Source organism: Mesoplodon mirus (genome assembly GCF_964341445.2).
Source record: "Mesoplodon mirus genome assembly, chromosome: 9".
Classification (NCBI taxonomy): Eukaryota; Metazoa; Chordata; class Mammalia; order Artiodactyla; family Ziphiidae; genus Mesoplodon; species Mesoplodon mirus.
Window position 1 is genome coordinate 29,508,969 of NC_138985.1, and position 14,838 is coordinate 29,523,806.

The 14,838-nt window shown below is 51.9% G+C and overlaps 1 protein-coding gene and 1 long non-coding RNA gene across 5 annotated transcripts in view; one reads left to right on the top strand and one right to left on the bottom strand.

The window, feature by feature from the left end:
• Nucleotides 1–3,112: 3,112 nt before the first annotated feature.
• LOC309810674 lies at nt 3,113–6,582 on the bottom strand. Its single transcript, XR_014295040.1, has 5 exons — nt 6,452–6,582; nt 6,069–6,117; nt 4,733–4,827; nt 4,186–4,406; nt 3,113–3,238 (listed from the first exon to the last, which is right to left on the bottom strand). It is a non-coding gene; the product is annotated as an uncharacterized lncRNA (long non-coding RNA).
• Nucleotides 6,583–13,046: 6,464 nt separating this feature from the next.
• CCM2 (CCM2 scaffold protein) overlaps nt 13,047–14,838 on the top strand; it is a 55,794-nt gene continuing 54,002 nt past the window's right edge. For 2 of the 4 annotated variants that reach the window (XM_082632851.1, XM_082632852.1), the window contains exon 1: nt 13,047–13,211. Coding sequence is in view for 2 of the 4 variants with exons in the window: in XM_082632853.1 (XP_082488979.1) it covers nt 13,182–13,211 (30 nt within the window). In the remaining 2 variants the exon portion in view is untranslated. The remainder of the gene's footprint in view (nt 13,212–14,838) is intronic. The other 2 variants (XM_082632853.1, XM_082632854.1) reach the window with 1 other exon arrangement.

A 14,838-nucleotide genomic window follows, 5' to 3' on the forward strand; every position in this document is an offset into this window, starting at 1 on the left:
CAAGCAGCCGCGTCTCTGCAGTCCCCGGCCCTGCTGCATCCGAGCCACGGGTGGGACCATGAGCAGGGTTTTCTTGACGTGGCGGTGGCCACAGAAGCCGTCAGCTCTCAGACCTCAACACTAGGGGGATTTTCGGGTAGGTACATTGCACCTTGACAAAAGGTGAACAAATGCCGATACCCAGGCCCTTGGGGCGGGAGCCTAGGCAGTACTCCTTCCAAGTGTGACCACGCTGCGATGTGAACCACAAAGCCCGCTTCCAGGCTTAGCCCGCCACAGCCACGGGGCTGGTGGTCTGGGTTCGTCCTGCTGAGACCCAGTCTTGCCACTGGTCCAGGCTTCCGGTGTTTCCCAGAAGGGCTCTTTGTGTCCTTGGGACCCACCTGCCTGTCCCTCTAGTAGTGAGGACCAGGAGCTGCACCAGGGGCCCTCCTGTCCCACCTTGGTCCTCACCTCCCAGAGGTGTGGCCTCACTCCTCTCCCTGGAGCAGGCGGGCCCTTTACAAGTGGCCAGACGGGCCAGCTCAGACTTGGACCACACGGGTTGGGGACATGGGGCAGTTCTCTCTCATCCCTCCCCTCGCACAGGGAGGACAGCGCATTTCCCAAGTTTGAGGCATCCGTGTACTACCTTTGGGATTCTCTACTCAAAAAGCTACTTTATTTAAGAACTGTCTTTCAGTCAAGTCACTTTTTTTTTTTTTAACCTCAATGAATAAAAGAATTTATTCTGTGACATTTAGGGTCTAGACTAGAATAAAATTTTTGGTTCATTTTAGCTCGAGACTAGAATAAAATTTCTAACCAAGCGTGATCAAAAGTCTCTTTTTTTTATTAAGTTTTATTGGAGTATAGTTGCTTTATAATGTGCTAGTTTCTACTGTACAGCAAAGTGAATCAGCTACACATATACATATATCCCCTTTTTTGGATTTCCTTCCCATTTAGGTCACCACAGAGCATTGAGTGGAGTTCCCTGTGCTATACAGTAGGTCCTCATCAATCAACTCACTTTTTAAACTCTGAAACATTGATATGCAAGGGTTTTTTTCCTTCAAATACTTTAAAACGAAAACATATCTAATGAAATTGTAAACTGCTTATTTTCAAATGCCTGATAAAACCAAGCCTCACAGCACTGCGCCCCTTGTTCTGAGGGGACCCTCCCTTCCGGACCAGGCTTTGGCTCCACCCTGCGCCAGGCCTGGGGCTTTTCTTGAGCAAGTTCTGGTCAAGTTTCATCCTCCCAGTCTCTGAAGACCCCCCCCTTCGCACCCCCTGCCTCTTTGGCTGGTGCTTTTGAAGGGTTTTCCAAACCAAAGCTCAGGAGTACCTGGGGAGTTCTCACGGAGCCTCAAAGTTTCACTTCCCCAACCTCTGGGCCCGGGGTTTGCATTAAATTAACAAGTGAAAAAAATGACGCGGCTGTTCCAGTGAAGCTTGAGACATTGAAACCTGAACTCGATAAAATTTTCACGTCATGGGACTTCCCTGGTGGCACAGTGGTTAAGAATCCGCCTGCAGGGGACACGGGTTCGAGCCCTGGTCCGGGAAGATCCCACGTGTGACGGAGCAACTAAGCCTGTGCACCACAACTACTGAGCCTGCGCTCTAGAGCCCACAAGCCACAACTACTGAAGCTCACAAGCCTAGAGCCTGCAACAAGAGGAACCACCGCAGTGAGAAGCCCACGCACCACGACGAAGAGAAGTCCCCACTCACCCCAACTAGAGAAAGCCTGCATGCAGCAATGCAAAAACCCAACACAGCCAAAGCCAAAAAAAAAAAAAAAAAAAAAAAAGCTTAAAAAAAAGAATTCATGTCACAAAATAGTTTCCTTTGGGTTTTTTTTTTTTTTTCCATGTAAAGATGTCAAGACTGTTCTTAGGTTGGGGGTTGGCCCGTGGGTTAACCAGTCCCAGCTTTAGACCCTGCTACTGTGTGGCCCTGCACGTAACTGCAGTCAGGACTGTGCTCTCCACTGACAGCTGGCACAAAGGATTTGCCACCCGGTGCCTCATTTGTCTATGAGGCCAATGACAGCTCACCAGAAATCCTTCCCCGTCCTGGGTCTGGCTGGACCTCTGGGTCCGCTGGTCTCAGGCAGGACAAATGGTGGCCCTATATGCAGCTTCCCCGGGGTAGCGTCTGACAAGTTGGGGCACAGTGACAGGTGGAACAAACAGGTGGTCAAGTGAGGACGGAAGGACAGCAGGGAGGTGCCCCCGGGCGCCAATGGCGGCAGTTTCACTCTCATCATCTGACCTAGGTCGATTTCAAGATGCCGCCCTCTGTCCAGTCCCTTCGATGGCCCCTCACTCTGGCTGCCCTTGCTGGTGCCATTGCCCTCTGAAGCAGGTCCTCAGTCCCTTTGTTTCTCAGTTCCCCTACACAACTGTACCCACCTTAGGATTTGCTTTTACTTCACCTCATCTCAGAGCATACATACTGTTGGCTTAGTTGCAGGGAAGGGCCCTGCCAAGGTGCCCTGGAGCGGCATGTACCTACAGAGGCCACACAGCTCATCCTCTGACGCTCGGGAGGCTGCCAGGAGTGTTTTCCCTGGTACCCGGTGCGGAGCTGTGAGGCTTTCGGCCCCCACCCCCTCAGGGTGTAGCTGCAGTGACTCGCGGGGCAGGGACCTTTGGCTACGTTTCCACTCACACCATCACTAACAAACTGAATGTAAACGCAGCTCACTGAATCTTTTCTAGCTCAGTTGGCCTTGGCCTAACCTGCTGACATTCCTTGAAAAGGTCACAGCGTTGAACTCAATGGGCTTTTATTGTGAAGTTATTTATCACATGAAATAGATCACGAGGGTGCATCACTCATCCTACAAGTATCAATCCACACACTGTGGACTCAGCACTTTGGTGTGTATCCGAGTCTGACCCACGCTGGTGAAGAGGACAAAAGGCAGAGAACGCCATCAAGCCAGTGGAAGCTACTCCAGGACTGGTGCCCTACCACCCACTCGGCAGTCTCAAAAGCAATGAGAGTGGGAGACACCCCAGGGGCCCCCTCAAACTTGGCTGAAACTCCTTCGAGGAGGAGAGGGCCCTCCTCCTCTCTGTACCTAACATATGGAAAACAGAAACAGAGGCTGGACTGAACTACAAAGTTTACACCGTTTTATTAAATCCCTTGTTTCTCATTCAGCAGATGTCAGAGGGGCCTGGGTCCTGATGTACAGTGAAGATCCTTGTTCTGGAAGCAGAAAACACGGCACCGAAACCTGGGGTCAGAGAAGGACAGTCAGATATGCAGACATGCACACCTGGCCCTGAGCCACCCACACCTCAGCTGGGCCAAGAACCAGAAATTCCTGACTCCTGGAAGGGGAGCAAGTGAGGATTTGAACCTGCTCAGAGAACTGTGGTGCAAAGGCTTGGGTTCAAATTCTGCTGCACCTTCACCATGTGTGTCAGTGTGGGCACCTCAGTTCCCACTTCCTCATCTATAAAAAACGAGGAAGGGCTTCCCTGGTGGCGCAGTGGTTGAGAGTCTGCCTGCCGATGCAGGGGACACAGGTTCGTGCCCCGGTCCGGGAGGATCCCACATGCTGCGGAGCGGCTGGGCCCGTGAGCCATGGCCGCTGAGCCTGCGCGTCTGGAGCCTGTGCTCCGCAACGGGAGAGGCCACAACAGTGAGAGGCCCGCATACCGCAAAAAAAAAAAAAAAACCAAGGAAACAACTTGGAGGCCTGCTGTTAAAATACAGTGACGTGAGGATATAGCCAGGGATTGTTGTCATTGCCAACTGCTACTGAGTGGCAACAAACAGAAACGAACCTGAGTTCCCACTCCTGACTCCACCATGTGCCAAGAGGCCCTTGTGATGGAGAATTCGTAGCTGCCCACCCTTTCCAGGCTGACACACCACTGACCTAGGAGATTCTTGGGGAAAAGGCTGCAGGTTGAATCCCAAACCACAGAGGCAATCACAATGCCATGCTGAAGAATCAGAGCTCCACGGGTCTAGATAGTAGACAACTATCTGTCCACAAAACAGTCTCGGGAGCTTAAAGACAATTCATCTTTCTGAGACTCAATCACCCGACTTACAATATGGGAAGGTAAGAATAAATGGATGGTTTTGAACCTCTTGACAAGGGGACTTAAGGAAAATTCACATATAAAATGGAAGTGAAGTGATTTGCTAGGCCAGACCCTGCATACTTACCACTGCAGAGTCCCCATAATAACCTGTCATCCACGGAAGGGATCATCTCTCCAGTATCTCCTAGCTCTCACATCCTGGGATTTCTGCTGCTGAAGCTGGAGCAGGAACACAGGGCAGAGTCTGTTGGGGGTTGGGAGGCTGTGCTGTCAGGAACTGTGAATGGTCTGACATACCCCCCCAGCAATGGCACGTGACAAGGTAGCCCATCAGTTACATGGAAGCTAGTAGGAGACACAAAGCAAAGACAGTTGGTTATTCACCACAGCAGTAGGTAGACAGAACACCAGCGTTCTCCACCAGCCCCATTTCCCATCGGGTGACACAAGGGGAGCCAGAAGGCACTCACAATGCAGTGGGCTGCATCACAGAAAAGGCACCCTGAGCACAGGAAAGCCAAATCTTTTACAGTCGACAGTGGGCAGCCCTGCTCTCTGCTCTGGAAGTACTAGCTCGTACATACCCAGGCTGTCTATTTGAACATCTTTGAAAAGAAAGTCAAAGGGCAGCCAGTGCCTCGCTCCTAGGATTGCAGAACCATGAGACTCACCGACAAGTGTCCCGACGGCAGCCCCAGGAGACTGGTGTGTTCAGCATTTGCACTTGGACTGAAGAGGGAGATCCGAATCTGCTAGAAGCCTTGACCTTCAAGGGAGAAGGTGTGGTGTGACCCCCGCTGTGCAGGAGCATAGGAGCTGTGCTGCCCTGCTATGACCATGCTGGCCATATCCCTGCCTGTACCCAACAGCCCTCACCACAAGGCAAGGCCCAATGGCATTTCCCTAGAACCAAAACTTCCTACCCGCTTCTGGATTCCATTCCTCCCTCCCTCCGTTCCACCGCTGCAGAATTTAGCCTTTGGTTCTCTTTGGTTTACCCGCAAATGGTAATGTCCCAAAGGGCAGGGCCCATCCCTATCATTCCTTTCTACTCTTTATTCCCTGTTGCTGGTCTAACTTCACCTTTACCACTCCCTCTGAGCTTCACTTTCAACTTCTGTAAGGCTTCTGTTTGAACGATATAATAAAATAATACAATAAAATTTACCACAAGCCTGGAACAGAGCAAACAACCGAAATCCAAAAGGACTTCGGCAAAGATATCAACGTTCTCTAATCTGCACGGTGCAATATAGTAGCCACTTGCCAAAAGTGGCTACTGAGCATCTAAAAATGTAGGTAGTGGAAATGAAAAACTGAGTTTTAAATTTAACTATATGTGTCAAGTGGTCACCGCATCCGACAGTACAGATCTGTAGGCTGCCCAGCACACCAGATAGGGAAGGCAGCAGGCAACTGTCTGAAATTTCTATAACCTTGCTCTGGATGGAGCAGGGCAAGGCCTCAAACCGTTTCAAAATTTTTCTTGCAAGCACTGTAGGAATGCACAGGGTCACTGCAGACCCAAGCACGCTGGAGGCTTGCAGCCCACATTCCTTCCAGCCCCTAAAGCTCTGGACAGACAGCCGTACTCCTGCTGAGCACCAGCCGGGACCAGAAACTGGGACAAAAGATCACGGGTTGAATTAGGCCTACTTGGGTTTACCCACTGGACACAGAGAACTGACAAATAGTAGGAAGGGAAGGACTCCAGACAGCAATCCCTTCTGGCTCAGGGAGTAAGGGAAGGAGCCTTGGGAGAGGCAGCTTTGTCAAGCAGTTGAAAGGACAGGAGTTAACTTTAACTTCATTCCTTACGACCCTGTAAATATCCTTATCACCACCTCATTGCACAAAATCGCCTTTTCTTCCACAGTCTTCTCAGAACTGTAGACCATGACACAAAAGTTGACTCGATCCGCATTTTTTCCCATGAAATAATGGTGGAGAAGAACTGCGGGCCCAGTTCCGGGAACGGGAAGCTGGGGCCAGAGCAGTGTCACTTACCAGGCCATCTTACAGATCATCTGCTGCGGAGCAGTCAAGGGCCGTCCACCTGGAGGGGGCACGGGGTCAGCTCAAGCAAGGTCTCGTGTCGCCTCCCTAGATCTCGCCCCTTGGGAGGCTATACCCACGAGCCCATTCCTCCCGGCGCTGCCTGCCAAGGCCGCATGTGTACTCCGAACGGGACCCTCAGAAGCTCGGTTAGAACCACCCTCTTGTTTCCCCTCCAACCGCAGGACGGAACGGCCCGGGCCGAGCACCCGCAACGATCACTGGACCGACGGGGCCAAGCGCGGAATAACTTGGAGACGGCGCGCCCGCTCCAGCTGGGCCCGGCGCCCCGCACCTCACACCCCAGCAAGGCCCGCACGCCCTACGACCCTCACCTGGCCTCAGTAGATGGCAGGCACCGCCTGGGACCCTTGATGGCACTGGATGGCCACGACCCCCAGGAGCAGCCTCATTCCAACTGCCACCCATGGGTGCAGCCGCGCACGCTCCCGCCGCCCGCTGGCAGACGCACGTGGCGTCACGTGACCTGCGCGGCCCTGGGAGATGACGTCACGAGGGGCGCCAGGGCGAGGCTGGGTGAGCGTTAGCTGCGCCCCTCGGTAGTCCCTTGTGAGGCCGAGAGCAGAAGTCTAGTAAACTGGTGGAGGCGGGGCGAGCCGCGTTCCTGTTACCCCCGGGAGGCGCTGGGGGACCCAGGAAGGCGGGGAAGCGGGCCTCGTAAAGGAACCGGAGGACGGCAGCCAGCGGGGAGCTGGGCGCGGCAGGCTGGTGCAGGCGGAAGGTCGCACAAGTGAGAAGCTGGACGCTAGGTCCCTGTTCAAAATAGGGGAAGACACCTCCTTTGCTTTTAGAATTGAATTCTCTGCCCTTTTCAAAGGAATGTCAATCCCTAATGGCTAAATATGCCCACGGCTAGTCTCACGACTCAGGATTGTTTCCCAAGGGCCTGGGAAACATTTCTTTCTGAAATGTTATTGTCAAGGGGGAGAAACTCTGATCTCCCAGTGTCCTGGGAGGCTAAGGGCCCACTTGTCACCTGACTCCAAATTGCTCTTAACTATATGGAAGAGTGGGGTTTCGTTCTGTGTTTGCGTCCCTTTTAACTGTGATGCGCATTCCACATTCTGGCTTTTCTTTCTCTTCTGTCTTTGTGGAGAGGTTCTCTGGGTTGGGAGGAAATTTGGGGTTTAAATATATTTCTTCCACGCAGGCAGAGGAAAGCGCATTGGAAGGTACTGAGACGGGAAAGGGCGTGGCTTGTTGGAAATACAGCTAAGTATTAACAGGATTGTAGAGTCCTCTCCATGAGGAGCAATGGATAAGAACTACATAGTCAAAGGTCTTGAATATAAGGCTACGAAAGCAAGAACTTGGCTCTGTAAAGAAAAGCAGAGCAATACTTGAAACTCATATTTTATGTATAGCACCTAGTAAATACATTCAAGCGGTTTACAGTATACAAATCCCATTATTTTGTTAAATGTCATGAGACAGATAGGGTGGGAACAGATTGCTCACATGGAGACTAACATTCACCCAAAGAGGTTAAGTGGCTTGCTCAAGATCTCATAGAGGGCTTCCCTGGTGGCGCAGTGGTTGAGAGTCCGCCTGCCAATGCAGGGGACGCGGGCTCGTGCCCCGGTCCGGGAAGATCCCACATGCCACGGAGCAGCTGGGCCCGTGAGCCATGGCCGCTGAGCCTGCGCGTCCGGAGCCTGTGCTCCGCAACAGGAGCGGCCACAACAGTGAGAGGCCCGCGTACAGCAAAAAAAAAAAAAAAGATCTCATAGACTGGTAGGGTTTGTTTTATCTCAGATCACTGCTCTGTCCATTCTGTCACTCTGCCATGATGTAATCGAGAGAACCAGGAACGTAACTGGTTATGGAGGGTCAGAACATGGGTGACAGTGTGGGTGTCTATGTGTGACCAAAAAAGGTGGGCTTGCCAAGGACTAAAAAAGGACAGCTTTTTTCTGAGATGATAACAAAATTCACTAGAAAGGGAAAGATGTTCCATGGAAACTTTTATCCAAGCAATAAAAAAGGATGCCAAAACATTAAAAACCACATAATCAAAGCTCAATTGCCTTATACTAGGAGGCTGCATGAGACTGGCACAAAGAGAGACAGACCTGTCAGCAATTTCTTAAGTACTCATCGGAATATTGAAAAGAACTTTTTCTAAAACCACATCTCCAAAGAGTAACTCCATTATTCTTCCAAGCCAATTGGGATGTATGCCTGGAAAGAAAATCAGAGATTTGGCTCTGAAAGAATACATAGAAAGCAATAGGAGCTTCCTCAGTGGCTCAGCGGTTGAGAATCTGCCTGCCAATACAGGGGACACGGGTTCGATCCCTGGTCCAGGAAGATCCCACATGCCACGGAGCAACTAAGCCCATGCACCACAACTACTGAGCCTGCGCTCTAAAGCCCGCAAGCCACAACTACTGAGCCCAGGTGCCACAACTACTGAAGCCCGTGCAACTAGAGCTCCGCAACAAGAGAAGCCACCGCAGTGAGAAGCCCGTGCACCACAATGAAGAGGAGCCTCAGCTTGCTGCAACTAGAGAAAGCCTGCGCGCAGCAACGAAGACCCAACGCAGCCATAAATAAATAAATTAAATAAAAAAGAAGGTAATAAGCAAGGAGGTATCAAAGTAGGGCTTACAAGGTTTCTTTCACCGGAGGCACACAGGGTGGCTCTACTTCCAAGGGGTCATTATGATTTAGCGTTGGTTTGGTCCTTTATCATTTACAGGCCTGGAAACTGGATATTATAAATGCGTTGAGAATTCACTTGAATCAACTATAAAGGAATTCTTTTCTTCACTAATTAATTCAATACTGGATTTGTCACATGCACAGCATGGTATGAAGTATTGCATGGCATATGTCGAAGAACAACTCAGAGACACCTAGGTAGTTATTTGCTAGCTATTTAGTTCTCGATGGGTGAGAGGGACAAAAAGGAAAAAGCTGCAGTCAGCCTTGGAAACAGTGAAAAGATTCACTTAAAAAAAAATAAAGAGCTGGAATCTAGTAAAGATGTGAGTCCAGGAAACTGTCTTTGAACAGGTCAACTGAGGGTAAATTTTCAGTTGTTCAGGGATTTTTTGAAAACTCTAGCTCGGAAGCATCTGTACAAAGGTATCTCCAGGTGATGTCAGTGCCTTTCCATCTTAGTCTGGCCTGGTGCACATCATTCCTCTCATTAGAACTCTCAGATACAATGAGGAATCCCACACAGTCCCTATCTTTACAGGAACTTAACGATCTAGTACAGGAATGTCCTAACGTGGTTAACATCAGAGACATATGAATAAAGTGCTTTGGGAGCGGGGGAGGAAAAAATTTCATCCAAAGATTTAGTGGAAGAGGTGATACTTGAGTTGGGTGATAAAATCTAACAGGTAAGTCCACCAGGGACAAACCAGGTGTCCAACGAAGTTTGTTTTATTAATCTGCTGCAACAAGGGAGAATCCCAGGGAATTCTGGGCTGCCTCTCATTACAAGAGTAGAAAAGGGGTTTTGTAAGGTTTGGGATTGCACTGAATAATTCTGAAGAGAGGAGAGGGGAAGTGAGGATCAGCTCTAGATTGTGGCTTTCATGAAGTGCAGGCAGTTTAGTAACTGGGTCCCAGTCATTTTTGTTCATGGGATGGGGCCACAGAGCAGGCTAGGGAAGTAAGTGGTAAGAAAGCAGTAATGACGACAAAGAAGGAGGTTGTTGGGACACTTTACAGCTGAGGTGTGACCTTGGCAGAAATATTGTTCTCAAGTAACACTGCAGCTAGCCTTATGTCTGTTACAAGAGACTGACTACACAGACAATGGTCCGACCATTTACAAAAATAGCATTCTGACCCACAAACCGCAGCAACCAGCCCAGGGAACCAACCCCTTCTCTACAGTAGCCAGCCCAGGAAGCTGGCTGTTGTTAAGTCAGACTTGGGGGGAGTCAGACTGCTATCTCTAGTGACGATCCAGGAAAGCAAATGATAACCTCCAAGCAAGCCAAATGGCCAGAACTTTGCCAATAATTTACAGCTTCCCTAATTTTTGTTTCCACTTCTAAATTAGGACCAACCAGAGAAAGCCCTACACAGTCCTCCAATCGATCGCATGGATACCCCACTTCTAGGTAGCCCACCTCCAGCCTCCCCAGGCCACACCCCCGACTTTTTCACTTGGAAGCTCTCCCACTCCTCTGCCTGCCTTTGGGTCTCTGCCAGATGCACGTGATGGTGGCTGACTCCTTCACTATAGCCAGCTCTGAACAAATAGCCTTTGCCTGTTCTCATTTAGTTGGTCCTCCTTTATTTCCAAAATTATCACCATCTGATTATTAGTAGGCAAAATTTTACTTGAAGCCTGGACTTGTGTGTGTGGAAATGAGGCAAAGGCGTTCTAATGGGTAGGAGCAGCCTGAGGAGAGTCAGCCTAGGATCAGGTTGTGAAAAAATAGCAAATACCTATATTAGCCTTTACCCCTGGTTCCTAGCACAGAGCTCCCACATCGCTTGAAATTTCCTGGGTGAAAGGAATGTCTTTGTTCTAATGAGGCAACTCTGGGTGGGCTCCTCGCTGGTTCCTGGATGGGAGCTGGTCACCAGAAAGACCATGATTAGGAGCTTGAAATTTTCAGCCCCACCTCCCCATCCTCCAGAGACAAAATAGAGTTAATAATTGATCATGCCTATATGATGAAGTCTCCATAAAATTCCAGTAGTATGGGGTTCGGAGATCTTCTAGGTTGGTGAACACGTGGGGGGTGGCTGGGAGAATGGTGTGTTCAGAAGACAGCTCTATACCCCTTCCCACATACCTTACCCTGAGCATCTCTTTTATTTGTCTGTTTATCTGTATCTTTATCATATCCTTTTATAATAAACTGGTAAACAGTAAGTAAAGTGTTTTCCTGAGTTCTGTGAGCCATTCTAGCATATTAATTGCACCCAAGGAGGGGGTCCTGGGAACCTCCAATTTATAGCTGGTCAGAAGCACAGGTAACAACCTGGACTTTCAGTTGTCATCTGAAGTGGGGGGCAGGGCAGTCTTATGGGACTGAGCCCTTATCCGGTGAGATCTGATGCTCTCTCCAGGTAGATATTGTCAGAATTGATTTAAAGTGTAGGACGGGACTTCCGTGGTGGCGTAGTGGTTAAGAATCCGCTTGCCAATGCAGGGGACATGGGTTCGATCCCTGGTCCGGGAAGATCCCACATGCCGTGGAGCAACTAAACCCGCGCACCGCAACTCCTGAAGACCGTGTGCCTAGAGCCCATGCTCCGCAATAAGAGAAGCCACCACAATGAGAAGCCCGCGCACCGCAACTAGGGAAAGCCCACGCGCAGCAATGAAGGCCCAATGTAGGCTAAATAAATAAATAAATAAATAAAATAAAAACAAATAGTAGGTGTAAGGAGCAGCTACTGTTCTGAGGGCTGAGTGTCTAGGGAAGACCCCCTCCCCGCCTGCCCAGGGCTGAGGGCCAGACTTTGTTGGAGAGAGAATAGCTCACCGAATGGCAGAGAAGTGCTGGCAGAACTGGCTAAAGTCCACCCTCTGGAAAACTGTTGATGGAGGTGTCTTGCTGACCACTCGGATATAAAACTTCCCATGGGTGCTGGAGGAATCTGCCAGCTGCTGGGTACTGGGTACTGCTGGAAGCCCCGCACTGCAGAGCCAGGTGCTTCGGAGAACCCAGAGCTGGAGAAGCTACCCTTGATGTAGGGAGGTAGGCGCTTCAGAGGCCTCTTTCTGCAGGTGCCTGCCGAGAAAGCTCACTGGAACCAGGTGGCAAAGCCCCTTCCTCCTGCACTGCCTCCCAGCAGTTTCTCCTGGCAAAGCTTCACACTGGGCCACCTGGCAAAGGAGGAATGCTCAAAGGGCCCAGCTCCATCCCGCGAAGAGAAATGAGAGTGAATGTGGAGCTGAGAGACAATATATTGACCACTGGCACAGGAGACAGTACTCTTAAAAAAAAAAATCAATTGAGACAAAAACTGGTTTGGTGTCAGTTTACATTCTAGCTGTGCTGCAAAGTTCTTACTGCCAGCTTAGTCTAGTGGCAAAATAGTGGGGCTGCTGCTGCTGACTCCAGTTTGCAGTGTGCTTTTGGGCAAACCAACCCATTGGGACCTCATCTGTAAAAGGTGGCAGTTATTTCTAAGTGACTGTTAAGGTTCCACGTTTTATTCTGATAGGGTCCGGATGGGCTCGCTGTTGTATTTAAACTTTCCTGACGGGTTTGCCTAAGGAAGTCTGACATTGGAACAGACGAAGTCTTAGAAAAAAGCTTCACTGTGGCCGCAGGAACGGAAGGCAAAGGGAGAAAAGAAAAGGGAGTGGGTCCTACGCCCCTTCCCCAAGGCCCGGCTCCTCCAGGAGGCCCCGCCTTCGGTTTCCCGCAGGCCACGCCCTTCTATTCTCGCCGGCCACTCCCATCCACGGCCCCGCCCCTTTTGTCACCCCGCCTTCCCCTCCCACAGGCCCCCTCCTATAGACCCACACCCCACCCTCTTCCCGTCCAGCCCTTCCCCACAGGTTCCACCTCTCCCACCGGCCCCGTCCTCCGCTTCCTGTCGGCCTGAGCTCCCTCTCCCTGAGCGCCAGGCAGGCTGGGAAGTTGGCTGCCGTAAAGATGGCGGCAGAATTGAAAAGCTGGAGCAGCTCCCTTGGCCCTGAGGGGACGGGAGGGTGGGCTGAAGGCGGGGCAGGCGCGCTTGGGCCCTCCCTGAAGGGCGTGGGGCGGGATAGGGGCGCGACAGGCGCGCTCCCGCGGTCCTGAAGGGGTGGGGAGGGCAGGCGCTTTCTCGGTCGCTCACAAGGGTTGGGGGCGGGGCGTGTGGGCCGAAGGGGCGTGCGCACGCGGGGAGGGGCATGCTCGCGGGGGCGGGGCCGCCCCCTCGGCCCGGAAGTGCGGGGTGAGGGGTGCGGGTGCAGGGCGCGGACGGCCCCTGGCGGCCGCGGGCGGAGACTGCGGCCAGGCAAGCGGCGCAGGAGCGGCAGCAGCCGCGGGGCCCGGGCGAGCATGTAGCGGCAGCGGGCGGCGCGGGGCTCCCGGGGCGGGCCGGGCCGCGGGGGCCGCTCGCGGCGACATGGAGGAAGAGGGCAAGAAGGGCAAGAAGGTGAGCCTGCGGGGCGCGTCCTCCAGAAGGCCGGGTGGGGGGCGGGCTGGACCCCAGACCGAGGCAGGCGGAAGGCGGAGGGGCTGGGGTTCGGGGGGCGAGGGGAAGACGGGAGGGTCCCCCGGGGCCGCCCGTCGGTCTGCCGGTGCGGGGCGTGGGAAAGTCTGGCTTGGGGAGGTCCCTGGAGGGGAGTTCTGATTTGGGAGGTTCGGCTTGGGGAGGCTAGGCGTGGGGAGGTCCGGGACAGGAGTCTGGTGGGACTCCAGCGTGGAGAGGTCCCGGGCGGGAGTCCGGCGTAGGGAGGCCCGGCAAGGGGAGTTCCGAGGTGGGAGTCCGGCGTGGGGAGGCCCCAGGTTGGAAGTCTGGCGTGGGGAGGCCCGGGGGCGCACACTGTTGGAGGTGAGCGTGGCGGGCAGACCGGGGCCCCCGGGTGGACGGCGCACGGTCAGGCCCGGGACAGGGTCGCTGGAGTCGGTCTCCGCGCGATGGAGTAGGAGGCGAGCCCCTGGACAATGGGGTTAGGTGGTCCTTTGCCGGCCGGGCGCGCGGGGGAGGAAGGAGCCACGCCTTTCCGCCCCTTCCGGTCAGTGACTCTCCCCCAAACCCAGGCTCTGCACATGGCCTTCCCCGCGGGTCAGTGACCAGGGGCTGCAGAGGAGCTGGACCCCGTTATGGACCAGAAAGTTTTCCAGGGTTAGCATCTTGAGAAAATGGGGTGTAAGATTAATGTAGAAACATTTGCTGCTTAGTTGACTTTAATATTGGGGTACCAAGTAGAAGCAAAAACTTCATGGTACAGCCCGTTCACGGTCCGGTCCGGCCGGCGCGGGCTGAGTAATACCAGCTGAGTGATTTCAGTGACGTTACATTTGGCAGTTGGATTTAGGACACAGTTCAAGAGGCTCCTTAGTCTTTGTAATTTTTAAAATGTGGCTTTAATTACAAGCTAGAGTAATTGATAAAGAAACTCAGCATTTTAAGGAGACAAATAACCATGTGAGATAAGCTATCATTAAAATGTAGAATGGATTTCAATGAAATCCATTTCAAATACAGGCTTTATAATCGAAGTGTCTTACCTGTTATTTTCGTTTTAATGAATGTGTGTGCACTTTTATGTGCAAGTTTAAAACAGACCTTGATAAATCCTCTGATCTTCTGCTCTTCAGAGCCAGCTGTGTCCTTCAGTTGACGATTACTCATCACAAGGTGTCCCATTTTACAAAGGTATTTGAAATGAAGTGTAGCCAGGTGGTCTTCGGGGGATTGTGCAGTGCTTCTTCTGTCACTTTCTTTGTTCATTGTTTTGTTAGGTTATTAATACACATGTGTAATTTAAGTGCAGTATCAGTTGCAGTTACCTACAAAGATGGTTTAAGTCTGGAAAACAGCTCAAGAAAGTGATTCAGCCTGCAAGCATTAGACCCCAGAGGGATGCTGCCCACCAAAAAGGGGGAAAGCTGAGTTCAGTGTTTCTACCAAAGCTGGTAGATGCCTTCACAAGAAATGTAGTCAGTTGCATCCTTTCCTGTCACAGATAAGCAGGTGGGCCAGGGCCCTTATAGGAGAAGCCCTGTCACCAGTGCTCTTGGCTGCCAGCATTCTGTAGATAAGCTGGCTCAGTCCT